Below are 27,889 nucleotides of genomic sequence, written 5' to 3'. Positions count from 1 at the left end.
TGATGTTAATGTTTTTCGAACTTTAATGGATTTAATGATTAATCTGTTTATTAATACCACTTTATTTGGTTTTATACAACCGTGTAACACGTTTAAAAAACTTCGCTTTAATCGTATAATGACAGTGGTGAAACGTGGCGACCGTTACGTGAATTTACCTCAGTTTTCTATTTCTGTATCTACGTCGAGAATGGTTTACCACCACCAGATTAAAGACTGGAGACTCTCTCTCTCTCTCTCTCTCTCTCTCTCTCTCTCTCTCTCTCTCTCCCCCCCCCCCACACACACATACACACACGCTCACTCTCTCTGGGTTGGGTTGTTTTTTTTTCTAAAAGGCCAATACACAGTTTCAGAGGGATACATTCAAGGCTGTCTCCGCCGAGCTGGGCTACTCTCTCCTCTCGTCGTTTTATTTTTGGTGTTGTCTCGGGGGTTAAGTTCTTGTTGTTGCTTGTTTACCTGGGTGTCTTAATGAATGTAGTGAGTCTGTAACGAGGCGGACTCTCAGCAGGATGTTCGGCGGGATGCTGTTGATGTGGGTAGTGTTGTTATGTCAGGTGTTCGGCTCTCAGTGTCAGGTGAGTGCTCAAACACACAGAGGACAAATAAGAACAAGGAGAACTCAGTTATGTATTTATCATTTAAATGCATTTTAATTTAATTTACTTAAACTAGTCCAATAGGTTTTCTAATCCTGAGCAGGTACAGAGACTGCACAGGCCAGAATAGGACCCCTGAGATTGATTCTTACTGTAGATTATTTACAAAGAAACAACCTCACTTTTCTCATCAAATATTCTGTGCTATTTGGGAAGATTTACATGATTTCAGCAATGACAGCAGATAGCAGTTGTAATGTGGTGAAAAAAAGGGAAGTGTGCTGGCGGTTAAATTTATTGACACCTTTTATAAAGCAGTCCAATAAAGAAGGTTAGAAGATGTAGATGTGGTATGGTTAGTTTCATGTTAAATATCTCTAACTGTATACGGTATGGTTTGGACTCCACAGGACTGTGTGAGCCGGCAGGAGCTACAGATTGCTCTTCAGCAGGTCCACAAGCTGCTCTCAACTCATGAGACTTCATTCTTACAGAATCTACGCACTATCCGTAAAAAATTGAACTTACTGCAGAGCAGCACCTTTAAACCCAGCGCAGGCAACAACACCAGCACAGGCAAGAAAAGCACACAGCACCACTACATATTACATCAAACACAGATAACGCTAGCTACGACTCCTGTACAGGGAATACTGCACTAACCCCATCTTAGAGATGAACATGTCTCTTTATTTTAGATGGGAAACACTTTATTAAACTGTCCTAACTCACTCACTCTCTCCTGCACATTTTAGCGAAGACTCCACGAGAAGCGCTATTCAGCTACACTGTGTCCTTGTTTACTTTCATAACTCACTTCATGTTTCTTTTTGCCTAGCAGCAGTATGTCCACCCCCAGAGTCAATAGCCAATGGCAGGATGCTGGGCAGAGTGTTTGGAGTTGGTCATGAGGTCCACTTTCTCTGCAGCCCTGGTTTTAAGTTGACAGGGGCACAGACCAGGGTGTGTCTAGACTCCCTCAACTGGAGTGGAGAGAGGGCAACCTGCAAAGGTGCAAACAAATCTATCAATTACTACATAGAATTTAAATAAGTGAGAATTACACTAATTCTATTTTTAGTAAATAATAAACTGGATAGTTCAGCTGTAAAAGAGGAACAGTTGTAGTTGTAATAGTATGTTGTAGGTCATTCACTTCTCAGCCATGTGTCTGGGATTAGACCGTATATCCCTAAACATATGATATTATCACTTTCTGTGGTGTAGACAAACTCTTCAGATGTCTTTTTCTGTTCTCCCTGTGTCAGCATGGGTTTCCTCCCATGATCCAAAAACACATGATAGTAGGTGGATTGGCTGTTCAAGTCAATGTCCCAATGTGTGAGTGTGTGATGCCCTTCGATGACCTGACACACTGAACAAGAAGAAACTTTTACAGAAAATTAATTAATAAATAATGTCTGTTTCTTATCAGCACTTCTGGGAATAATTCTGACAGTGTAAATTTCTCTGGAATGGAGTGTTCCACAGTGGAACAGCGTAATTAAACATATTTATATCTACAAGATCAAATAAAGAAGACATATGGAAAAATTAGTGGAATTCTCTTCATTATATGTTATTACACATTTTATTGCAGAGACGGTAAATAGTCTGATCATTTTGTTTTCAGATGTGCACTGTATAATACACCTCTATTTCCTTCCTTTAGCTGTAGCTTCTGGGATAAACAATGATGCTACTTCCTCAGTGCTCATATCTACTTCATCCTCGGCTCCATCCTTAATCTCAACCTATGTGCGTCCATCCCGCTGCATTGAGTTCCAGGGATCCAAGCACTGCACCTGTGAGCAGGGCTACAGCATCTACAGCCAGGACAGAGGCCTGTGCGCAGGTAACATCCTGGAAGAAGTTAATTGTTGAACCATGGGCTTTACTTAGATCCTGAAACAGTTTACTCCTTTGAATTTGCTCATGTTTATTAATTTGTATATAAACAGCAGAAATCAGCAGCTCCAAATCTGGACAGAGAGTAGATCTTAGCTCATAGATTTCATTGTGAACCTTTCTCACCTTTTCATTTTTCTGAATAACCTTCAGCAATTCCAGAGCACTTCAGGTTCACTGCTCCACAAGGAAAGGACCAATGTGACTTGCTTGAATTTGTTTGTGGCATTACACAATGTTTTTCTTAAATTACAAAAACATTAGAATACAAATAACTAGGACTAAATTGAATTTTTTAAACTCAATTATACATATATGTAATATATATATACTATTTTATTATTATTCTTTTTAATTAAATAAAAAACACGGAGAGGCCAATTTAATATTAAGTGTGCACTTTAATAGGCGCTTGAAGCAGGTGCCCATGGCCGCTCTCAGTGCTACAGTCAATAATTAATTAATCTGGTGTACCACCTCTTGCTGCTTCATGTACCACCAGTGATACTCATACCGCAGTTTGAGAACCATTGCTCTAAATCACTGGAATGCCACAGCTTGATAAATCAAGCTTGAGGTGCTGAACAGCTCACCTTCAAACACCACTCACACACATTCATTCATTCACATACACAGGGTGATGTAGTAGACAGGCAGGTAAGCCATCCACTCATTTTGTTCTGTCTGAGTGTAATGATTGGACAGGGTTTTTAAAGTCCTTTTACTTCTGCAGGAATTTTCTTTATGTCATCAGTGCATTTGTTTATTGATTACTTTCAAGATGTAAAGAACAATTGTAAATTTTGTTACGTAAATGTAACAAAACCTGTTACGAGAAATCACCTACTCCAGCTTTACAGGGGACATCAGAAACAAATAACGTGCATTCAGTGCATTACCAACCCACAAACTGTGAAATGAAATAACCCAGCTTATTGTTTCTCCAATCACATGGACACGTTTATATGTGACACAAAGACAAGGTTAAATAAAAGAACAACAGGCACAATAGTATAAAGCACCAAGGACAAATTCCAAAAACTAGAACCAAGCTAAAATGGTAAAAAACCAGAGCTTCTGCTTCTTGCTCCTTACTGCTGAGTTCTATCACTGCACGGAGCTTTGGCTCATTCCCATTTAAAAGAACTGGCGCAGGAACTGGTTGTTTTGAATTGGGCTGTTTACGCAAGGGAAAACTGTGCTGTTGTTGATTACTGTGGTATTGTGATCATTGTATAATGTCCACTTTTGAAGTACTGGAAATAATTCAGTATAGAGTCAATGGTATCTGCAATCTTTGGACATACAGTGCACATGCCCATCCGAGAGGAGTGCCAGTTTAAATGTGTAGGCCAACTTTCATGTGCCTGTGTTTCAGACATTGATGAATGTGAACTCTTCCGTCTGACTCAACCTGGACGTCTGTGTTTACACTCCTGCGTGAACACAGCTGGGAGCTACCGTTGTGAATGTCCAGTGGGTTATACTCTTAGCAGAGACAGCAGGAACTGCCAAGGTCTGTGTCCACCTCCACTTGGGTAACTATGTGGTCTCCTCCACTGTTTTCAGAGGTGTCCAACATGCTTGTGGAGATTTAACTGCTGTTTAAACATTGAGTGGGAAGGGCACCATTCCAAGTGTATAGCTGACACCTCTGTTTTAGTTAAATGTTCATGTGAAAAAAGCTTTACTTAGCACTGTGGTGGTTGCTCATATAAGAAGATTATTGTTTTATTTACTGTCAGCAGAGTGGGAAGAAATTCAGCACATTGCACGTGTTTTGCTGTTAGCCTAGTAGACCTGTTAAAAAACATGGGAATAAACACCACTTTGTTTTCAACACATTTCTATCGTAGATATTGATGAGTGTGAGAGGACTGCTCACAACTGTTCAAGTGCGCAGGTGTGTGTCAACACATTTGGAGGTCACCGATGTGTGGAAATAGACTGCCCTGTCTTCCAGAATGCCTCCTACGTCAAAACCTCACTCCTGTAAGTTGACGCGCATTTAAAACAACCTATTTCATTTCAGGGTTATTTCATTCAACTTTCTGCTATAGCCATGGATAGATACATAGTACTGTTGTTTACCAACCTCATTGAACAAGTAAAACACATTATTTAGATGTTAATATTTTTATGTGGAAATCAATTCATTATGAAATTTCAAATTCCGTCATAAATATTAATAGAATAGTTTTTTTTAATGACTAATATATGAATGGATGTCAAATCTATTACAGATAGTTTCTTCTCTAATATTTGGATAAGCTTCCAATTGTCCAATACATTGTCACAATAAATGCACCATTTTATAGTCTAAAATTTTTGACAAAAAAGATCACAGTACTTCCTTATCTCACCTCTACAGGCGTTGCGAGCGTAACCCCTGTTTCGAGGGGGACAAAGCGTGTCTGCAGGCCCCACTCTCCGTGAATTTCCACTTCATGTCAGTGGTATCCAACATGAGCGCTCCCCGAGTGCTGTTCCGTGTATCTGCAGCTCGTGTGCTGGGGGACACACTGCGTTTCAGCCTTCTGGGAAACCGAGGAGGAGCGCGCTTTGCCATTCAGCGCTCAGGAAAGCAGACTGGACAACTGCTGTTGGTGGAACCTGTCCAAGGCCCTGCCACACTGGAGGCTGAGGTAGAGATGACAGAACTGGAGAGGAGAGCAGTGCTGGGGCGATACTTAACCAAAGTCACAATATTTGTGTCCCCATATACCTTCTGAAATGATGAGTGAAGAGGACATAGACTGGATGATATATTTCACTGGAGATCAAAGCGAGGACAATGTTTTTGTACTTGTCGTACAGCTGACTTCAAAATTTGTTAAATTTGAAGGCACCATCTTCCTTTTGTGTTTTTACTTTACAGTATTACTTTACTAATTTTAATCTCTCTCTAGCTATATATACAAGAAATGTGTGCATATATATTTCATCATATTTTAAAACAAGCATTTTACCTTGTCTTTTTTAAAGCATATATGGAAAATCTAATTGCTGTTTTTGTTAAATGTTTCAAAACAAAACACAATGGCTTCTTAAATTTTAAGTGGTCACTTTTCATTTGCTTGGAAATGTCACTGCTGCCAAACCAAAAACACTACTCTACATTTTGGGTACAGTAAATCAGAACAGAAGCAGTCTCCAAAAGACATGTGCTTGGCTGCACTAAAAGAGGCAATGGAGATGTTGGTTTGAAAAAGAGAAGCCCACCAAAAGGAATTTTTCACCATAGTGCCAGACTGCCCAGGCACAACCTCGCAGACCTTTCCTCTACCTGTGCAGAAAGCTACATTGGGCATTCAGTGACACAGCTGAACTCACTCTCTCTAGACACTTACACACAGTTTCTAACTGAAACACCCATAACCATAGCAGTTCCCAAAAGAATGACCGAGTTCTGATGTTCCTGCCATACTTGTTACAGGAGTATAAGATTAAACATAGCTATGGTGGAAAAGCGATGTGGTTGATAACAACAAATCAGTGTTCAGATTGGTTAAACAAGCCTCGCAATCTAACGGTTAGAAAAGAGGGTTTGGGACCGGAAGATTATGTGTTCGATTCCTCCTCCTTCAGTGCACAGCTAAGGTGTCCTTGAACAACCAAATGTACACAATTCATTGTACAACAACAAATCTCATTTCAACAAAAGATTTAACGCATTCTTTGAAAATTATGAAACTGAACTGAGATTTATAGAGAATTTTAAGATATGGGTTATATTTGCACATTTGTAAGTATAAATATGAATGTGAAAAAATTAAATCCAAAATACAAACCAACAAATTGATTTTATTAACAATTCTCCAATTCAGTTTGTACAGAACAAAAGGAAAAAAAAAAAAAAAAAAAAAGACAAGAAATCATTATATTTGTATAATACATGGCTTAATTAGATCGGAAGGGAAAAATACTTTCACAAATCTGTTCATTAGGGGGAAAAAAGGCAAAATGGGTCATTGCCATTGCATTTTTTTAAACATAATTATGCATTTCCATAACCGGAGGGGGTAAAAAAAAAAAAAAAAAAAAAAAATCAATCAATCACATACAGCAGATGGTAAGCACTTATTGTATGACTATTCACACTGGCTGTGGATGTGCGTTAAAAAGGATATTTGAATAAGCTACTATGAAGCATGATTGCAGTGCCAGAATTACACTTAAAAAAGTAATTACTGAAATATATTCCACTGAAATCTGCCCCCTACTGGAATGGGTGAGAGCGGATGGTGTGCTTATAGATGGATTGACATTTACAGCTGAACCTAAACCTGAAGCAAATGCAAGTCCACTGACTCTAAATCTAAGATGGGTGCATTCTGAAGAAACCTGAAACTGAAAGCTCAGTGGACATTTCAGTGGACCAGACCTTTCCATTCAAATATATTTATCATACCACACATTTCCTTTAGAAATGTTCAGAGAAGAAGGAAACTGATTAAAGCAGAAACTAGTGACAGAGCTTTCAAGTTGGCCATGAGAGTTTGCAATACCAGTACTCAGTAAGACTGATCAAGAGGGGTGTAGTCCTTACGATTTCTTGCCTGTGAGAACAACCCATTAACTGTACAACGATCTCCAAGTTTTCTACAAGAAAAGAAAGAAAAACACAATTGAAGCCAGTTTCCTATTGGGGGGGGGGATATATATCACAGCTATATACAGTATTTGGACAGGTATATTTTTCCCTCCCCATGGCACAACAATATTTTGAACATGGACAGAGTATTATCCAAAGCATAGAATGAACTAAACCTTAAACCCCAATCCACTTTTATTTGTACAAAAATATACAAGTCTGACACTGCAAAATAGGCCGGGATGAACGGAGTCCATAGTAAGGCTCTTTTTCCACCAGAAGTTGGATAAATGTCTCCCCCTTTACAGAGGATAAAAGTGTTAAGTGGTGCAGCTGCTGTGGCTGTTAAATATGTACAAACATGGGTTTTATTCTTTTAAAGCTTCTACCCTTAAAAATGATGTTTTTCCAGATGTACGCAAATACCATACACGTTGTGAAAGGTTTAATATGCCAAGAGACTTGGACAGGATACAACAGTAACCTAATAACAGTAGTTGTGCGTGAACAATAGCAGGGAACATGGGAGCATGCAGATACTGAAGTGAAATGCATGTAGGGCAATATGTTTAGCAAAGGACTTCAGAAGTCTGGAGCTTTGCAGGCAGTAATCAGTACTTCAAGACTCACGGAGTTTTGAACGCCATCCTTACAATCCTTAATAACTCCTGCTGAACTGAACAGAATGGAAGCTTAAAATGCTTCAATTTCTCTCACCTTCAATGGAAAATAGTAAGACTACAACCAGGAGATACTAAGAACAAGGCAACCAGAAAACATTCCAATCAGAAAATAACCCAAAATCTTAAAGTAAATAAAAATAAATTAAGGCTACGATTAACCTCAACAAATACATAAAGACAAGGCTATGCAAGTGCACACGTACACATGTGCGTGCACAATCACCCACACACGCACGCACGCACACACAAACAAAATGTGCATTTGACCCATAGAGTTCAAAACAATGTGCTTTGCTGGGAGGCTTTGAGGATTGAGTATGAGCTTAATACTATTAGTACTGTCTTGAAACATGGCACTGTGAAAATTTCACTCAGCAAGCAGCAGGTCTTTAAAGGAGTTAGACACTTATTACGATAAGCTGACAAGACATGAGCATAAGAAATCACCCCATGCATCTATTCTACCTAGAAAAATATAATAATAAACACCACCACCACAGAATCCTATAGGTGTTTTGCAGTGCAGTGGGCAGGCCCCAGTCCAGTTCAATACAGGGTCAATACATGTCGGCCTGAGCTCCATGAATGCCCTTGTATCCAGTTCAAGGCCTTGCTCCATTCTCTAATACATATCAAACACAAGAGTGACGATCTCCAATCATATCTGCCTTGTTCATGTCATATTTATTTTCAAAATGTCTGAAAAATAAAGCATTCATTCTGTTACCACACTTCACTGTAAATTCCATTTATGACACCTGCATCCTGAGTTCCTCTGGCTCAGATAGTAATAGCTCCTTTTCTCCTCTGCTCATCTGTCTGTCAGTATTTATAAATACAGTTAGACTGAAAAGCCTTAAAGCCGATGTCTTCATTCAGCAACAACCACAAAACAATCCAACTTCAAACTACAAAAAAAAAAAAAAAAAAAAAGACAAACAGGTATCCTCCTGCAGAAAGTCCAACAGAAAAAGTATAAATTGAATGCTTCATGAAACACTTAAAAAGACATGATGTTTAACTAACCCTAGAACTGCATTAAAATAAAGCATTTTAGTCACTCAAACTGGAAACACGCACAAATAATTAACCTTTATCATAGCTTTGACCTCTGGAATTGGCTAATAGTAGAAGCTTAGTAGTTAAACCACCACCTCAAAATCAAACATGTCTACTTATAAATAATACCTTCAAGCAATGAAAGGTTTCATTTTCCATTGAAAGTTATCTGGATTTAAAAAAAACAAACAAACAAACAAACAAAAAAAAAACACATATTTACACACACTGTGCTGTGACGGCACTGAAAGCAACAATCTCTGTTAATGGAAATGGATAATCAAAAACATGACACCAGTGATATATACTGCAATTGGTGTAACATTCCCACCAATGTGGTGACTTCCCAAAGAAACATCAAAATATTTCTGGAATTTAGTAGCATGAACCTGCTGCTTCTGCCTCATCACCTCAGCAAACCACAAAGGAGCACATGAGCACTACAAAGCTTAAGCACATTAGTAAAAACTCCTACAACATCCAATACAGCAAAAGCATCAAGCACATGATAAATACACACTTTGCTTAAAAAGAAAAGAAAAAAAAAGCAACAGACCTTCACCAATAGGTAGAAAACAATGTGGCAAAGAGGACTTTAGCAGAACACACACACTCGCACGCACGCACGCACGCAAACAAGCCACAGTGAAGCAGAAGGATGATGAAGCAGGTGTTAGGCAGTCAAAAACATTGACAGTTTGAATAGAATAAAATCAGGTCCCAACATGGTCGTGGTCGGTACCAGGAAAAAGAACACAAAGTCTATACCCCCTCTTCACCATGCCATCACCAGCAGTCGGGATGGGTGGGGGTTGAGAGAGGAGCACACCTGCGTTTTCCCCCCCATGACGATTGGGGTAAGAGAAGTGGAGGACAGCGGTCAGTCCCTTCTCCTGCCCCTGGCAGCCCTCTCTACCTGTCTTTCAGTTCCTGGGTTACGCGCTTGGTTATGCGACCACACAGCAGGCCCATTAGGAAGAGCAGCACCACACACATGCCCATCATGGTCAAGATATAGCTCTTGGCAGGAGAGGAGAGGACCTGCGTAGCCAGGTCTCCAAAGCCTTCTGCTGGTGCAACCTAGGGGACATGAAAGAATTGTTAAAACAAGAGAAGACTAAGAATGAATGAAAGCTAATGTACATTCAAATAACCAGTGTTATTCAGTTAAATGAATACTGGCTTAAATGACCTATTAAAAAACTTGCACAGGTTTTTAAAGACTCCACTTTAATTGAAAAATTGCAAAACCATAAGACATATTTAAAAAAAAATAATCTTTTCCAAATAAATCAGGGAATTGCTTTTACACTGTCTGTATGTAGGTGAGTGTGTGTGTTAGATTTTGGCAGTATTTTAAAATGTGCATGGCATCTCAAAATGAGGATTGTATATAAAATTATGACCATGTGCTGTGTCAAATTTCTGTTCTGTGTCTGACTAAGTACAAGGTCAGAGTTCATTCATGTGAACTTAAGAGAGCCACAGGCAGGGGGTGCTGTGGGTGCTCATTGACTGATGTCACAGTCTGAAAACGAGTGGGGGAGAAGAGGAAAAAACAAAAAGCCCAGTAGTCCACCGCAGTTGTGAGTTTAGTGCTAAGTTTGGGTTAAAAGAGAGGAGTGAAGCTGAAAATCAGTAGACACTTCACTCGACTTTGTGCACAAAAGGTATGAGGCTTTATCTTCTAAATGTGTGTGATTTGTGCTGGAGAATCATCTGCTGTCGTGTGCTAAACCACAAGTGCCTGTTAGCTGGCCAGCAATGCATCTAAACAGTGTAGACCCTGTCTTATTTCATTTGTTTTTTCCAGCTATTCACCATTGCTTACTTGCTATCTCAGAAACAGGTTTTTATCGTCAACAAACGATGGTGTGCACTGGGCAGTGCTAAGCTGAAGTGTACTTGATTTTGTGCTCACAGATATGACCACATACCCCCCCACACGGTAATACAATATACTGCGTTTTGAGCCTGTATGATGGTATGAAAAATGTGGATAATCGCCCATCCCTAGTGTGTTTACAGTACCTTGGCAGCATAGCTCCACATGTCAATGCGGTCCTGTAATCTCTTCTTACACTCAGGTTGCAGTCTCACACGCTTATCCTGAAGAGCTTCCATCAAACAAGACATCTCTGAGGAAGAGAGCCAAGTTAGTATTTTCTGATACATTTTCAGGCACGTGCAGTACTCTACATTGTTATGTACTCACGTCTTCCTCTGCCAGGTGGGATAGCAGCACACTGATGCTTAATGTCCAGAGCACAAGCTGTATGTAGCACTGGATCCACAAATATATCAGCCTTACTCTCCTTCAGGATGTTTAGTACCTCCTACAAGCATATGAACAAACATTAATAGTCGTGATAAGAATTAAAATTCTAAGCTGAGATCAATAATAAATAAAATGCAAAAAAGTTGGGTATTTCTTATGACATTACTAGTAGTTGTTGCTGGTGGAGACATTTCTGCTTCTGTTTTGCTGAATTACCACCATCATTTATAATATTTTTAAAGTCATACAGACCTTTGCTATTATTTGGTCAAAATATTTTGCCAAAAATCCAAAGTGCCATTTAGCATGTTAATTGGCCAAGGTTTCTACACATCCCAAATTTATACACACTCAAAAAAAAACACAAGACAATGTTTTAAAAAGTGGATTTTCATAAATGATCACAAACCTTCTTACAGCCTTCGTGTTTGATCTTCAGTAAATTCACTTTCAGACACTCCTCCACCTGACCTGTCTGCTCCTGTGCAGCTACCTCTTCTGCACATAGCCGAGGGATCTAAAAAGAAACACATACCATTTTGTTGTATAATTGTTTGTGTATGTGTAATTAACATGATACATTAATGAGACAGTGCTGATTAAAAGCTAAGGGCTGACCTCCTCAGTGCACTGCATCTGTAGCTGAGGGTCTAGTCTATAGTCCAAAGCAGATTCCTGCAGAATCACCCTGATCTGATCCTCACAGTCTGGAGACAGACGCTGCACATAGTTTCAGAAAAGGTTATAATTACCACCACCAACCAAGTACTACAGGCCAGTACAATACTGAACTATTGTGTATAAGCCAGCATAGTGGAAAGCACTGGAACAGACCTGGTCAGCATATTTAAGTTTAAGGCAAGAGATGACCTGGCCCTCCAACTCATTGTCATCTTTTGCTTTGTTCAGAATGGGTTGGCAGAACTTAGGGATGTCAGCCTTGCAGGCCTTCCTCAGCACAGGGTTCAGTCGATAATCTGGACACAGGAAAACAAATTTCAAAATAAGCAAATAAGTGTTCACTAAAGCTGTTGGGGGGGACAATTTTATCTTTGTGAAGTATGAGTGAGTCTGCGTGCCTTCAGACAAAACAGATTAATTGTTTCACTGACAGTGCTTTTGCATATAGAAAAGGTGTTTCACAATTAGCTCCATTTTGCTGCTCTGCTACAGCGCTCAAAGTTAACTCTGACTGAAACATTCAGAGGATCCTCTAGTCATACCATGACCACAGGCATGTTTTTATGTTTTAAACCGAGATACATCTTTAAACTACATGCAAATCAGTTTAACAGTCTTTTGTGAGTGCATTCTGATTACAGCACTGCTGAAATGCAGCACACACAAACTCGCAGTAAGAAAGCTGCAAAGATATCTTAAATGTCATCTGAATGCTACCATACAGAGGCATGGACTCACCTGTGTTCTGGGTTATCTGTCTTTTGGTGATCATTTGTTTGCATTTAGGATCCATGAGCTCACTGTTCTTGTTCTGTTTCAGGCACTGCAGCATATTCTTAGAATCGGATTCAGAGCAGAAACGCTACAAAACAAAACATCACATCATTCACTGTACTATTTTCTGATCATGCCTCCAGTACTGCAATGTATTAGCTGAGATTTGAGAGAGAGAGAGATCCTCAGAATATTATTTCTGTCAATATTAAGTTTCTAAAATGTTGACATCAAAAAGTAATTGGCATCTATCACCGTTTATTCTGTATTTAATTGTTTAATGTAGCAAATGTAATAGCTTCTCAATTGATTCTATAGAATATTCCAAATGACAAAAACAAATAATAAAAAAATCTCATTGCAAACCAAATGTAGCAGACTTCAATTAATCACTGCAACTCAAAAATAAATGCAAAGAAAGTCTTTTACTTTTTCTTACTCACCCTGATCATTTGTTTACACACTCTCATGAGCTGAAAGTCGAGTTCAGGGTCTATCATCTCATTCTCCTGAAGTTTAAATATTTTCTGGTGACAGCGCTGGGTCAAATGTTTCTTACTTTCCTTCAAACACTCAATCACCTGCACACCCACAAAAAGAATTATTAATAAAGGCAGTGTCTTGTCCATACACTTTCACAACTCAATGTAATGCTGCCTTTTTTCAGTAAAATACTGTAGAGCACAACTTAAAATTTAACTGACCAGAATAGCCCCAAAAGCTGACGTTTTACATTTTGTATTGTTCATTTGTTTTGATTATCTTTATTGTATAACTTAATTGTGGTGAAGTCATAACATTTATTCCCCTTATTACTTATCACAAACCACGCATTTCTGCTGAGCAGAGACAATAACGAAACAAAAGCAGTGCTTAAATGAACATAAACATCCCTAACTCCATAAAGTGTATTCTGATGTGTTCTTTAACAAAGACTGACCTGAGCATTGCCAAACAACACATTCTGACAGTGATCTTTAATGTCCTGCCTGCAGCTCTCGTACAGATCAGGGTCCAGACGGATATCCTCTGACTGCATCAGAACAGAGTACCATGATTAGAATACATTCATTTACTGCACACCATAAAATGTTCCATAGAAACATTTCTAATCAGACAATGAGCTGACCATCTCCAGCTCTTCCACTCTGAGTTGCCTGCGGCATTTCATCGAGACACGCTGGTCTTTCACTTCCTGCAGGGTGTCATTCCTGACCGTAGTGCTCAAACAGATAACTACATCCACCCTACAGACACAAACATTACACTGTCATACTGCAGAAAATGGTTTCATTTAAGGGTAAAGTACTGACAGCAATACAGCCTAAATGAGAGAGAAGAATAATGTTGTTTAAGAAATGGGTTTTCATGATACACACACAAGATTTAAATATAAAAATAAAATTTGAAAGCTCCAATCTCACTTCTTCTTGATGTTGGGGCAAAGTTTGAGAACATCCTCCTTGCAGGCCATCTTGAACTTATAAGAGAAGCGAAAGTCTTTCATTTGGATCTAAGGAAAAAGACAGCACCAAGGAGTGAAGAGGATGCAAACTATCACACATACAACAAGCATACAATACAAAGGATATAACATATCCAACTCTTATAACACTAAGTCACTGGAAATATTTTTGAAATGTTGGATACGTACTTTTATGGCTAGGTTATTTCAAATTTCAAATCATTCTTGGCTGTTTGTATTCAAAATAGAAAATAAATCCACCAGAGCAGATACATTTTGCATGTGGGAATTTTACTGTATATTTTTTAATCTGTTTGTTGTATTACCAGCTGAAAGTGAGTCACTCCAACTGCACACTTTTCATTCATCTCCTTTTGGTGTTTGTTGAGTATTAAACACTCCATTAGATCTCCAGTGTCTATCTGATTGTCTGCTACCTCCTATAAAGAAAAGAAGGAAGAAGAAAAAAAAGGAAAGAAAAGGGTAAAGGGCTTTGATGTAGAAGTATAGCCAAAACAAAGCTTAAGAAGTGACTGGCCAGTTCGACTTACGTGGCAGTGTGACTGGATGACTGGTTCACAAGCTCGGATCAACAGGGCTTCGATCTGAATGTCCTGAAAAAAAAAATTATTATAAACTTTAATCAAAACAAAATTCATCAAGAACCATGAATCCACAGAAACATAACTATCACAGACAACAGTCAGCATAACCTTAGCTTCATAAAATTACAGTAATAATAATAAAAAAAAAAAAAAATAATAATAATGAGGGAAGGAAGAGGCATCTGGGAACTTCTTACCTCAGACTCCAGCTCAGTGAGGTTACCCACAACATCCCTACATTCAGAGCCCAGGTCCTCCAAATGATCCTGCAGACACTCCAACTCCTGCAAAAGACACACACTTTAGTTTACTGAGATTTTGAGAATAACTGAAGGTAATATTAATAAGAGACCCATGAGGGAGAAATTTTAGCATGACCCTAAACACCAAAAAAAGTAAACAATCCATTAATAGAGACCATGAAATATTTTCTTCTAACATTATGAATTACAATAATTATAGCCAATCAATAATCTGCAAGAGAATAATTGTAAAATATAAAATAATGATTCAAACACTCTCTGCATTACAGCTTTCCTTGTACTGTATGAATGAATTTTCCAGTTGCAAATATCCCTCTATGTATTTATTTATTACGTACCTGTCCTGGCTCTGTTTTTTCACTACACCACTTGCCCAGGTCAGTCATACAGCGCCTCTGCAAGTCTGGATCTAGCTTCACATCCAGTGCCCTCTGATGGAGGATTCGCTGAACTTCTGTCTTGCAATCACGAGACAACTGCAGATACAAAATGTAATTTTTAGCCCAACACTGGCATGTACGCGCGCACACGCCAGACTTTCTCTTTTAACTGATCAGTACAACACCAAAAATCACCCACATTTTATACTTGACTACTAGGAGGAGTGAACATGTTTGTTTATTGATTAGTCAGGATCACCCTATTTCCCCACAGCAAAATCACACTCAAACTACATTTAAATTGATATGTTTTTCTGTCTTTGCAAAATTCAAATAAATACACATTTGAAAATTTGTAAAGACAGAAGACTGACTTCATTTTCACCCTTTGCTCATCACAGCATGCATAATTTAGCCTGTGGACGTCTACATGAGCACCCGCACCACAAATATTGTACTTACAAGGCCATCACTTTGAGGTTCAGAGGAATCCTGTGGTTAAATTTGAGGTTAGACTCAGAGAGGTCCATCAACAGTGTTATATGAAATATAATCTGACATACAGCCACAGCAAATAAGTCTCCAAAAGTTGATTACACATATACGGCCTCTGTGCGTCAAGGACAGCATGGCAACACTGACTACAACCTGAAAATGTCAGCCACTCACACACAGCAGATGGACTGGGGGACAGTACAGTTGCCTTATACAAAAAAAAAAATAAAAAAAAAAATAATAAAAATTCTTCCCACTTGTAACAAATATCTTTCTAGATGCAGTGCACTGCCATGCAAGCTCCCTGGGAGTGTGTTGCTCACACCACACACATGTTGTATGAGTAAAACAGGCCTAAGCTTTACTACTTACCATTTCATAGAAGAGTATCTCTGTTTGTCTCTAAAGCACCTGTCAGATAACTGAGTCTGCTGTGTATGATGCGCGTTTAAGTTAAAGTGCTCTCACCCGTCGCCCCTGTTCCTCAGTGCGGTAGGCATGTCGGTACAAGCAGGAGAAGACAGCTCCAGGGGGCATGAACTCACTGGTCTCATTCCAAGCATGAGCATGGCAAATACGTGCAGCATCGTTTTGACACTTCCTGTACAGGATAGGGTCCAGCCTAAGAAATCAAGGAAAGGGACATATTGAGCTTGAGTAATGCTCAGTTTATTTATTTATATGTAATATATGTATAATTTATACAAGGTTACCAACATAATTTTTAAAAATTACAACCTTTCCCATTGAAATATTGGCCAAAAGTTGATAACATTACAATACTAATTGAAGTATTATATCAATCCATTAAAGCGTCAATTGCTTAATGGAGGACCACAGTATTAAAAGTGACAAAGGATTCAGATACACACTTCCAGTCTCTGGAGATAAAATACTGCAGCTCCAACAGCCTGTGCTCACAATCTTCCACCATCTTATCAGTGTAGAGGTGCTCCATCAAACAAGACAGGATCCTATCCACACACATAATAATAAAAAAAAAATGTTAATGAAAAATGAACAGGGATATTGTTCAAATTAACATAACTGAACATATCTGAGTAAAACTGTCGTTAAGAACATGCATCCTGTGACTTCTGGTAAATTTGGCTAACTACATTCTTCAGGTAGAGTAAATAACAGAAGCAGTTAGATTAGCACATGTCTGTTTGTGGAACGAGGTGGAGTAGGAAAACTCACATGGGATCTCCACTGCGGATGTGTTTACATGCAGTCTGGATGACTGATTCACAGGCCTCATTCAAGGCACGGTCAATACGGTAATCTGCCCCAGGATCTGTCTCCTGGATCAATGTCTGAAGCTGAAACATTAGTAAAACCACAGTTATTTATTGAAAGCATCTACAACTATTACATACATAATGCATTATTACATTACATACATTAACATTTAATTGGTAGTTTTTCCTCACAAATGTTTTGAACAAGATACAAAACTCAATGCTTTGTCTCACATCTAAACCTTAACTCCTTAGAACGATTGCCCCTAGCACAGTCCACTTTCAAATAATGGAAAATAATAACAAGTTACTCTTAAAGGAAGCATACACAGATCTGAACTACACTTACAGCTTTTTGGCACATGTTGTCCATTATGCCTTTGTCCCTGGAAACTCTCATGAGACAGTGGAGTGTTCGGCCCTTATGGTGTAGACCAGAGCAGTGTGTGTCAATCTCCCCCCGGCAGTGTAGCACAATCTCAGGGCTCAGGGAATAATCCTCCATCAGCATGCGCCTGTAATCCAACATTTCACCCTGGCACTCACCACTGACTGTGCGCCCTGAGAGAGAGAGAGAGACTTAAGAGTGTTCCTTTCACACATGCAGCATATGACAGGAGATTGTGTGTCAAGCATGTTCTCATCTCCATGTCAAGCATGTTCCATTTTCACAGTCGCAAACTGTTTATCCCTAACGTGTAAACACCAGAACATTTCTTGTTTATCCTGCATTTTTACCTTAAAATTACTGTAATTAAAATTATTGTAATGTTCCACAGAGCTGTAATAGGGTGAATAGAGCCTCTGTGGCGGCTACGCCGGGTCCTCTTTACTGCACTAAGCAACTTCTGAATGAGGGGGCGGAGGATTCTCGCAAGAAACGGGTAACATTTAACGGCACATAGCTCACGGGTGGATGGTTCCCGAGATACAAGAAAAATTTTGCTCGGTATTCAGAACATTGGACATTGATTCTGGTAACAAGTGCTGTACTGTTGATTGCTGTGGTTACAACGGCTAGTGTACCACCAAAGTTACACTTTATGATTGTAATAACACAGTCCAGTGTGTATTATAAGCCACATATGGGTTTTATCATATGGTAAACATTATTTTATTCAATTATACACATTCCCCGGCTCAAAGTCAGCTGGAGCCCCAGAGCCATTCACTACTTTCGTAAACATCACTCGATGAGCGAGTAGAGAGACAGAGAGATGTGTGCTCAGGGAGTGTGTGTGCTCAGGGAGTGTGTGTGCACGCGCACAAGTGAGTTGGTTGTGTTTAAGTTAGTGTGCAAGAGAGGGGTGTGCATGAGACTTGATTTCACGACATTACTGTAAATGTGAAATGCACCCAGCAGCATGTAGGGGAGTGCTCAGGAGACAAAAGCCAATTCTTACATTGTATTCCTTTAAATGTACTTTAAATCAGTTATAATAATATCAAAAATGTAATTTAAACATTTCCCAGTTTGAGCATTATTATTTCCAAATCTCAAGACCGAAACAAAAATGTCAAGCTATCTTTGTATGTGCACATTCTTTTTATTTTTATTTTTTTACATTTACTACATTTATATAAAGAAAAAAATAAATCATGTAGGAAATACAATGCAAAGTTTGCCACCCTACCTCTGTGCACAGCAGACTCCAAGCACAGAAGCAGGTAGGAAAGTTTGGCCTCTCTTGCTCGGGGCAGTGTTGTGTCTACACTGCACCGGTATTTGCGCAGATCCTGTTTACAGGCCTTGGCCAGTGAGTAGCTGACCTTATAGTCCTGGGCTATCAGCTTCTGTCTGGTGGAGAGGGCTTCTCTACACTGTGGACCAAATTTACAAAGAAAAGTGCATATTGTATCTCAATAAATAAATAAATATCAATACCCAACAATACAAAACAAACGACACAAAAAAAAAAAGTAAATACCTTTCCAGACATAGTGTCTTCAAACTTATGGTTGAACAGACATTTGTAGACCCGTCCCTCTCCTGCTGCAGTCTAAATAAGAAAGGACAATAAGATAAATCTGTACCCTCTGTTTAAAGCATTTGAAGATGTTAATAAAAAAAATTAATGTGTGAAATCACAAGAACATACGTTTTCACAGAAGCGCTCTCTGTCATCTCTGCAGGCAAAGTAGAGGTGTCTGTCCAGGTGAAAGTCATCTGAAGAAAGCTCAGCCACACGCATGATGGCCTTTTTACACTCTTCTCTAATTGTATAATGTCCTGGTTGTTCCTCCACTTCACTCACCAGACCTTTCTCTAGACAAGCTACCACCTCACCCTGAGAGTGCAAATCCTGAGAGAGAGATAGATTATTATTGATGATAACTGACAGCATTAACATTTTTAAATTGCCTGAGGGGGCAACCCAAATTTTGATAAACTTACAGAGAATACAAATATTTCAAGGTAGCAATAATTTGATAGCTTTCAAGCACTGGAAAGCTGCAAATAATCCTGGACAACATCTTTCTACTTTCTAACACTGACTGAATGAAAAAATCATGGGTAAACTATGCTCACGAGAGAGAAGTAGAAGAAAAGTAGAAAGAAAGAAGTAGAAAGAAAGAGAGAAGTAGAAAGAAAGACTTGTGTGTGGGGGAGGATGAAGGCCACATGAGGCCAAGAGACAGACAAATCCATTTAGAATCTTGTTTCTACACTTGGGTGGGCCATATTCATTCCCTCTGTTTAAATCATGATCTATTTCACACAGAAGATTTGATTCTCACACTCTTCAATTGAACAGTATTACTTGTGCACTATGATTAATCTATGTCTGACAAAGTCAATCCTCAGGTTTTAGACTCACCTTCTCGCCAATGTTAACGCTTCCACAGCGCAGGGTGTTAATGTCATCCATGCATTTCTCCATGAAGCCACAAATAAAGCGGTAGTTGCTGAATATTATGCTGGTCATCTTTGTGATGTACTGACTGCATTGGTATTCTGTAATGTTAACACGGTGATCCACCAAACATGACACCAAATATCCTTTCCCCCGCTCTTCTGCTGCACACTCCTTAATCTATAAGGAAGGGATACCTTAATTCTTGTTGACTAAGATCATTTAAATAAAAATTATATTGTTCCTAGAAACAAAGTAAAAGGTGGGCAACATGGCAAAAACATAATATTAAACCTCCCCAATTTAGATTTTACTGATACCCTACATTATATAAAAATAATAAATATACTATAAAAATAATAATTACAAAATAATGATAGCATATGAACCACTCATACTTTAAAGACAGATATAAGGGTACTCACCTCACTGATGGAGCTCTTGCACACCTCCACAGCCACAGACTCAAACTTTGGGTCTTTTGTCAGATTTAGTTTATAGTTCCACAGTAGCTAAAAGTAACAGCATTTAAATGCATTAAATGAACAGTTCATGCATACCAACAAGATGCACCTTTGCTAGCAAGGTTCAAGGGTACTATGAGGCTACTAACAAACAAGCCTGCATCATCTAAGAATAACTGAAAGAAATATTCAAGTTTAGAGAAAAAAAAATAATAATCAACACAGAACTAAGGGACCTTTCATTAGAAACTGCCAAAATAATGCACTGAGTCCACTTCAATAGGTATGAGTTATTATGGAACACACTGACAGGTAGAAAGTACTGACAAGCAGGTACTTACATGGTTGCAATCAGCTGAAATTTCAGTATCCTAGAGGATAAAGAGAGACCAAATTTGGTTACACAGAATAACAACACAGTATCAGCACATAAGATTTTAGAGGAGTTTTGCTAGATTCACACAGCAGAGGCCCAAATCCGAGCTGTTTCTTCATATGTAACACAGACATGTTGTTTGACCACACCAAAATAAAACCAAAATAAAGCATTGTATATGACCTTCAAGTGCCTGTCACTGATTTATGAGAAAATAAAACTTGTAAAAATTGGGAAGAGCTTTCTCATGAGTTCTTCATCAATTCTACATTGTTCATGTCTGTATGAAGGCTTGTGTCCTCTTTGGAGGCGTTTTTTGCCAAAGACCCAGCAATATCACTTTATGTTTTTAGTATTCTTTAAGATTTCAATTTATACCCTGGTTTTCACACTCAAGGGACGAGTGAGTGCTGCACAGTAAAACACCAATCCTCCAGTTCCTTTAAATTCAAAAATGAAAGTGCTTTAGATGAAACAGACAGACATTTCCTTCTGATCAGAGTCTGAAGCATTGTCGGTTTGCACATGCCCAATTCCTATTTCACATGCTTCTTTCTAGTCTTAAAATGCCCAATGTTCATTCTTTTTAAACAGTGTGTGGTATAACTGTGCTCCTGTTTCTGTCTTCATACTGGGAACAGTTTTCCTTTAACTTTGCAAAGCATGGTAGCTTGGATAGATAAGTTAACTGCTCAAACATTTAAAATGTTAAAAATACCCCCCCCCCCCAAACTGCATAAATATAATGATGCTCATAAAGGTCCAAATTCTGTATCATGTACATGAATAAATAGCTTGCGAATAAATAAAAAAAATAATAATAAAATAAAAAGTGTGAATAAATAGTTTCCTCCATTCCAAATAATAATATATTTCACACGGTCAGCTTTGCACATGTTGATCTTCCTCACCAACGCAAGAATGCATGGGTGAGCTACTATGGAATAATCCAAAGCCGTTTTCAGATAGGAACTATTGAAAATCTAACAAGATTTAAGTCAAATCTATGCAGAAATATTAAAAAAAAAAACCTTAAGCACCAATGTAATGCGACAAAAAAATAAATAAAATAAAAAAAGAAACTGAAATCTGTTCAAATGTGTTTTGATTCCACTTTTTTTTTTTTTTTTTTAAAGCTGTCATTACCTAAAAATTGTCTGAAAAAAAGACATTGTCTGAGATTATCTTCAGAACTAAAAATGCAGATATGAACAAGTCTTTCATAAAACCCCAGTGTTAATGTAAGGATTTAGATTGAAGAAGCTGATGTATAATCAGAGCAAGAGCGAACACCAGACACCCTTCAGCAAATTCTCCAACACCCTACGATTTCCTAGCATGGAGGAAAGTAGGATGAGAGCTGGCATGGCTCAAAGAGAGCTCAACACTCAGTAGATTACAAAGGAAGGCTGAGACCTGGAGAAATGCCAGCAATGTTGAAATTTCTAAGAGCTAAAATTAATTCAGTTACAAGCAGCTCAAGAGTTTATTGTTTAACCAGAGCCCTTTAAGGTTTGCATAATCGGTTAAGGATTGAACAAAGTTTAAAACTGCACCATGAGATGGGCACTGAGCATGCAGTGATGTCTAATGATTTTCCTCAATACATCATTTTGTTAGGAATTTATATAATTAAACTTTATATTATTGATTATTAAACATAAAATATTTTTAATTTATGAAACTATGAGACAAAATATTATTTGCCTATAATATGCATACAATGGGCATACAGGTAGTATCTCATCTGATGACGTACTAGGAAATCATGAAGTCAGATTACTTAGCTTAAGCCAATTCCAGGTTCAACAGTCAACAAACAACACCCTTACATGTCCGACATGGTGGCACATTCACAAATAATGCACATGACTCTGTTCCACAAGATCAATCAAAAAAAGACAAAACAAACAGTCAAAAATCCTTAAACCAAAAGCAGGTGCTAAACTGAATCTAGAGCTTAAATTGAATCTAGCAGCTAAAGTGTGCAGCCTTGGCTAAATACAGCTGTGGGAAATCTAGTCTTAGACCCCTGGCACCAGAGTGATCTCACACAACACCAAGCTCCTCTTACGATCAAGACCTCTATCCTAACACATGACAGTTCTCTAAACAGCTGAGGATCAACAAAAACACTCCACAAAGGCACCAAGAGGAAGACACAAGCAGCAAGACTGGAGTAAAGGCCTTGATGAGTAGTGCCTTGCTGCTAAAAACAGCACACAAATCCTATCAAAAGACAGAGCAACTTGTTTTGACCCCATTTACATTCTGCCAATTTCAACTCATTCCAGCATAAGTTATGGAAGACACAGCAAAACAATTTCTGCCACTTTAACAAGAATCTATCAATCAAGCCCTATACTTGATATTTGGCAACATGGGAGATAAATAAATAAACCCTCAGAAACCCCACAACCAATAAGGTACAACATTTTAATGTAACACCTACAGCTGGTTTACTTCAGTAATTACAGACTTGCTGCATTTCTCTGTTAAAATTTAACTTTGTTTTGAAACCCGTAATCAGTGTTATGGGTAAAAGTAGGGCAATGGGTCAGAAGGCTTATAAAACCTAAAATACTGAGTGACCTCATGACATGTGACATATGAGCAACAAGTTGAGACCAAGTCTCTACAGTTTTCCAAACTGGCCTGAGCATCAAAAAGAATGCAAATCAATTCCATTTTAGAAAAGATGTCTCCCAAAATGTTTCACTCGCTTTCCACAACCCTGCCAACATCAAACACTTTTCAGTAACTCCCTCAGCGTGTGCCAAAGCCTCTCATCAAGACAACCCCCTTCTTTTTATAGATTGCTGAGCTCCATCTTCGAAAGCACGGCAAACAAGAACAAAATGACCATCTCAGGCAGGAGAAGACAGTGAATGAAGCTTCACAATCCAACTACACATGGGTAGCAGTAACTCATCCCAGTTCTAGAAAAATGACTGACTGATTTAAGTCCCAACAGGACAACACACGCATGCTAAAACAAAAAAGCAGTGTGTGTTATATAATTATTATTATTATTTTTTTTAATGGAGAAAATTCTCCAGCAACACAAACTGATTCTCTACAGTTGCAGACATTAACAGGACACCATACAAACACACACAATGTGGGTAACAGTAGGAGTTAACACAGTGGTTTAACATTCACTGGCTCACAGACTTCCCATTTGAAAGAAAAACAGATACAGATGAACATCTAGCCCAAAAATAGCACATTCAAATCAGGAAGGATTCGTTTATATTCTGGGAACTTCAGAAGCAAATGATTTGTAAGATTATCCTGACAACATCTACTGAATGACTTTCAAACAGGTAGGTTTAAATGTCTGTCACTAAGATCTTTATATTGCCACACGTGAAAACAATATATAAAACTGACTGGACAACTTGTAAAGGTATTATCACAACATTCATCAATGAAATATTTGACACAAAAAGTAGGCCTTCACAATTCAGCAGCTGGGTGCACTTCATAAAGTTTATTAATTCTCATCCCGGACGCATTGTAGTCAATGAAACGATCACCGTGATGTTCCCGTTCGGATGAATCACACTCACAGGGACAGATTACAGTGTAGTGTCAAGATCATGTCGCCTTGTGCTTACCCACATCATTTGATGAAAACAATTTTTGCCTCCCTGTAGAAAAACAGGCTGATATCAGGGAGGAAAAGTGAATTAGACTTTTGGAAAAATAATAGAAATCACCCCTTGTATTAGAAATAACAACGGCCCAGTTTGACGAAAATGGTCGTGTTGAGCATCTGAACTTTGGTGAGAGAAAGAGAGAGAGAGAGAGAGAGAGAGAGAGAGAGAGAGAGAGAGAGAGAGAGAGAGATGCATGCTCTTTTTATTTTTTTTAATGTATTTATTATTTTTACACTTTGGTGCTTTGAAGAAGCTCTAAACACCAAATCATCAGAGTACGGTGCGGACTGGGCTGGACTAATGAAGTTACTGACGAGCTGAATATCCTTAGCGTTTCAGAAGTCAGACACAATGACAAGAGAGGCTCTGATTTCCACTGCCAACGCGGCAGTCGAGTCCAGTGAAAAAAATACTAGTGCAAAAGGAAAACAAAACTAAAAGGTTACCCTCGATCAAGACGCTTGACTTCCTCCTGAAAGAATACAAACACTTCTTGTGGTTAATTCTCGTCATGGGGAACCGCAGTGCTACCATCTGTAGCTAAAGCTGCAGGATCCAGTGGTCAGTTCTGAGTCAGAGCTGCAGCAGGCCTGGTCCTAGCCAGGTTAATTGTGGGTCTGGACTAGCCTTAACACATTAAACATATCGCTGTGCCTTTTTCTAACGAGAACATTAGCCAGGAAGTGGTTTCGCGGTGCTAGCTAACATTTAGCTTTAGCACGCTAAAGGTATTTGGACTGAGTCTCCGGGCTATAACCCAACAGCTACACGCTTCACACACATGAATATACTAACACAGGCAACGCCAAACAGGGACTTCCAAAGTCAATATCAGCCTTGAAACGCTACACAGGGTTGTTTCGATTATCTCGTGTTGACTGCGTTATCTTCAGCAGGACTCATGGACACCGACACTGACGGTAGCCCTTAACTTCCTCACACAAAAGAGGCACTATAAACAACCAACAGAAATAACATTACCGTCAACGACTCTAGTGCAATCACAACGGGCATTGTAGTTAAAACTACTCAGAGAACAAAGACGATAATATTAGGTATGCTGCATTTATATACACACACTTCAGATGTGATTCATACTGGAACCACTGAGCTCTCTCCTTCCAGCAGACTAGCACCAAAACACTAACATTAGCCCACATTGTTCTTCTGTTTGCGTTAATTATGAACATTACGTTAGCTTATAAAATCGAGTATTTCCACATCAAACGCCAGTGTAAACAGTGGTGAGGTGTGGTGCTGTTCAAGGTGAAGCGGAACTATTTGAATAATAAGCCTATTTCAGACTCACACCCTTGCCCGTTCATTTCCACGGCACTCCCCGGTCTGAGAGTCCACCGCCTCCATTCCCCCAGTCTCTCTCGCCGTGGCGTTTTTTCTTACCTCTTTGCGGTCCTGCAGGCACTCCAGCACTGCCAGGTTGTTGCTCCATGAGTGTTTGGGGCACAGTCGGGTGATGTCCTCCCGGCAGGCCTGCTCCTCCGACAGTCTCCATCCTCCTCCTCCGCCGCCCCCACCACCGACGCCGCCGCCGCGCCGGGGCTGAGAGGCCGCTGCCAGCCGCCCGTCCTGCAGCGCCGCTCCCCCACTTTTAATAATTTCTCCGGTGTCCGCCACATTGTCGTTTACGCCACCCTGGGACTTCGCTCCCTCGGTAGAGCAGATAAGAGCTGAGAGGGCCACGAAGAGCAAGGGAAGCTGCACACGTCCACACGCCGCCATCTTTCGTCAATTCAGCTAACGATAGTCAGCTACGGCAGCCGGACTACAGACAGCGTAGGGAAGTGTGTGTGCGCGCGTATACGTGTATTAGCGAGACACACACACACAGGCCACGTAGTGCGCGATCAGCTCGACTCCCACTTGACTTGCTCTATCTACTACATACACAGACAATTATACCCCATGACCGAAAATGTATGAATATTTCACCTGAGCTACATCAATTATATCAATATGGAGTCTGTCCCTTTTGCTGCAGCATGACCTACTGATCTGAAAAGTTTTATCGTATATTTCAAAACAGTTCTTCCAATATTTGGAAGCAGAACAATGAACATTAACCACGCTTGTGTTGGCTTCTTATTCGGATTTTCTTTTCCACCTTAACCAGAGTAGTTAATGCATTCTGTCGCCACTAGATGGAAACATAAGAACATGACTTCCAAACCGTGAAAATCTGTACGTTTGGCTTAATACCTAAGTACTTGCATCTTCATTGTCCAAATGTCTCAACAATCAGAAAGTCAGTTTGGAGACATAATATCAAAGTCTATCAAAATCCTGAAGATTAAGACATTTTACAGTGGAATGTTTAATGGCGCCCTCTCCAGGGTGTATTCCCGCCTTGCGCCCAATGATTCCGGGTAGGCTCTGGACCCACCGCGACCCTGAACTGGATAAGGGTTACAGAGAATGAACGAATGAATGTTTAATGGCCCTATAAACATAACATGTGATAGAATGTGTGGGGAAATTGCACTTGACTTATTTCCTAGGAAATTATCTCTTTGTTTTATTAAAATTTCCAAAAGGCATATTGAAGGCACAATATGAAAGACTATAAAATAATTCTGCAAATGAAGAAATTTTACTTTGGAGATTCAGATATATTAAAACAAATCCAAATATAACCACGTGTAATAACTGTATTATGTCTATTGTATTGGTTAGCACTACACATTTATAAGAAAATTAGTTTTACTTTAATTAGCATCACACACATAGTTCAGTTATTTATCCATAAATTATATTAAGTGCTGATGAAATTAAATCAAGTGCTGAAATTTGAAAGCAACAGTGTTTGACCCATGCATTCGGGGTATAAAAATCTTATAGCCAACATTTATGCCGTTTTAGGCATAATGGAAATAGACGAGTCTGATTCAGGAAGCTGGACAACACCTACCAGGGACTCAGCATAATAAATAATGACAGAGTTTTACTCTGACACATCCTTTACTGTTTTCATTTAATACATTTATTCTAGTAATAGGAACATATTTGAAAGCCATGTTGGCATAGTTAATATTATGTTTTGTGAAATGTATGAAAGCAAAATCTGTTTGATCAGTCAGAAAGCTCAGTTTAATACTCTAACCTCGGAAGTTAGATGCCCTAGCCACACATACTTAAGTCGCATGCTATGTTCCCACGGCCATTACAAAAACAAAAAACAAAAAACAAATATATGTATCTGTAATGTGCCTTTCAGATTTGATGACACTCCTGACAATAAACAGAATTTCTTAGGAATTAAGCCAAATATGCAGTTTCTATCAGGACACAGGCCATGTTTATAAGGCCAGTTAAAATCTACTGTAACAGTTCTATATCTTGAGGATTTTAAGTCTTTTATATTATGTCTCCAAACTAACTTTCAGATTGAGACATTTTCGACTGCATGGAAGTCATGTTCATATGTTGCCATCTAGCGGCGACAATAAATGTTACTCTATTTAAATGTGGAACACAAAATCCGAATAA

General features: G+C 39.0%; 2 protein-coding genes across 4 annotated transcripts; one reads left to right on the top strand and one right to left on the bottom strand.

Annotated features, from left to right (window-relative positions):
- Nucleotides 1-374: 374 nt before the first annotated feature.
- si:dkey-234i14.3 (fibulin-7-like) lies at nt 375-5,436 on the top strand. Its single transcript, XM_066667571.1, has 7 exons — nt 375-581; nt 1,013-1,178; nt 1,444-1,614; nt 2,275-2,457; nt 3,889-4,026; nt 4,367-4,502; nt 4,882-5,436. Exons 1-7 carry the CDS (start codon nt 516-518, stop codon nt 5,240-5,242), a joined length of 1,221 nt encoding a protein of 406 aa, XP_066523668.1. The 5' UTR covers nt 375-515; the 3' UTR covers nt 5,243-5,436.
- An 896-nt stretch (nt 5,437-6,332) lies between these two features.
- On the bottom strand, nt 6,333-26,201 carry glg1a (golgi glycoprotein 1a). 3 transcript variants are annotated; one of them, XR_010802151.1, is made up of 28 exons: nt 25,787-26,201; nt 20,689-20,718; nt 20,309-20,395; nt 19,848-20,063; nt 19,128-19,331; nt 18,957-19,028; nt 18,663-18,849; nt 17,378-17,589; nt 16,988-17,109; nt 16,660-16,761; nt 16,256-16,409; nt 15,755-15,784; nt 15,251-15,388; nt 14,847-14,933; nt 14,596-14,658; nt 14,371-14,484; nt 14,004-14,092; nt 13,709-13,826; nt 13,520-13,612; nt 13,023-13,160; nt 12,544-12,667; nt 11,959-12,101; nt 11,743-11,844; nt 11,534-11,641; nt 11,062-11,182; nt 10,878-10,984; nt 9,676-9,926; nt 6,333-7,112 (listed from the first exon to the last, which is right to left on the bottom strand). XR_010802151.1 is itself a non-coding variant. In XM_066667569.1 (28 exons), exons 1-28 carry the CDS (start codon nt 26,123-26,125, stop codon nt 7,025-7,027), a joined length of 3,552 nt encoding a protein of 1,183 aa, XP_066523666.1. In that variant the 5' UTR covers nt 26,126-26,200; the 3' UTR covers nt 6,333-7,024. The 3 variants fall into 3 exon arrangements, 2 of the variants coding, with proteins under 2 accessions (XP_066523666.1, XP_066523667.1); XM_066667569.1 differs by having other exon boundaries at nt 9,763-9,926; nt 25,787-26,200; XM_066667570.1 differs by lacking the exon at nt 15,755-15,784 and having other exon boundaries at nt 9,763-9,926; nt 25,787-26,199.
- Nucleotides 26,202-27,889: the final 1,688 nt, after the last annotated feature.

This window comes from Hoplias malabaricus, chromosome 4, assembly GCF_029633855.1.
Source record: "Hoplias malabaricus isolate fHopMal1 chromosome 4, fHopMal1.hap1, whole genome shotgun sequence".
Lineage (NCBI taxonomy): Eukaryota > Metazoa > Chordata > Actinopteri > Characiformes > Erythrinidae > Hoplias > Hoplias malabaricus.
The sequence above is the reverse complement of the archived record's forward strand: the minus strand, read 5'-3'. Positions and strand labels throughout refer to the sequence as shown.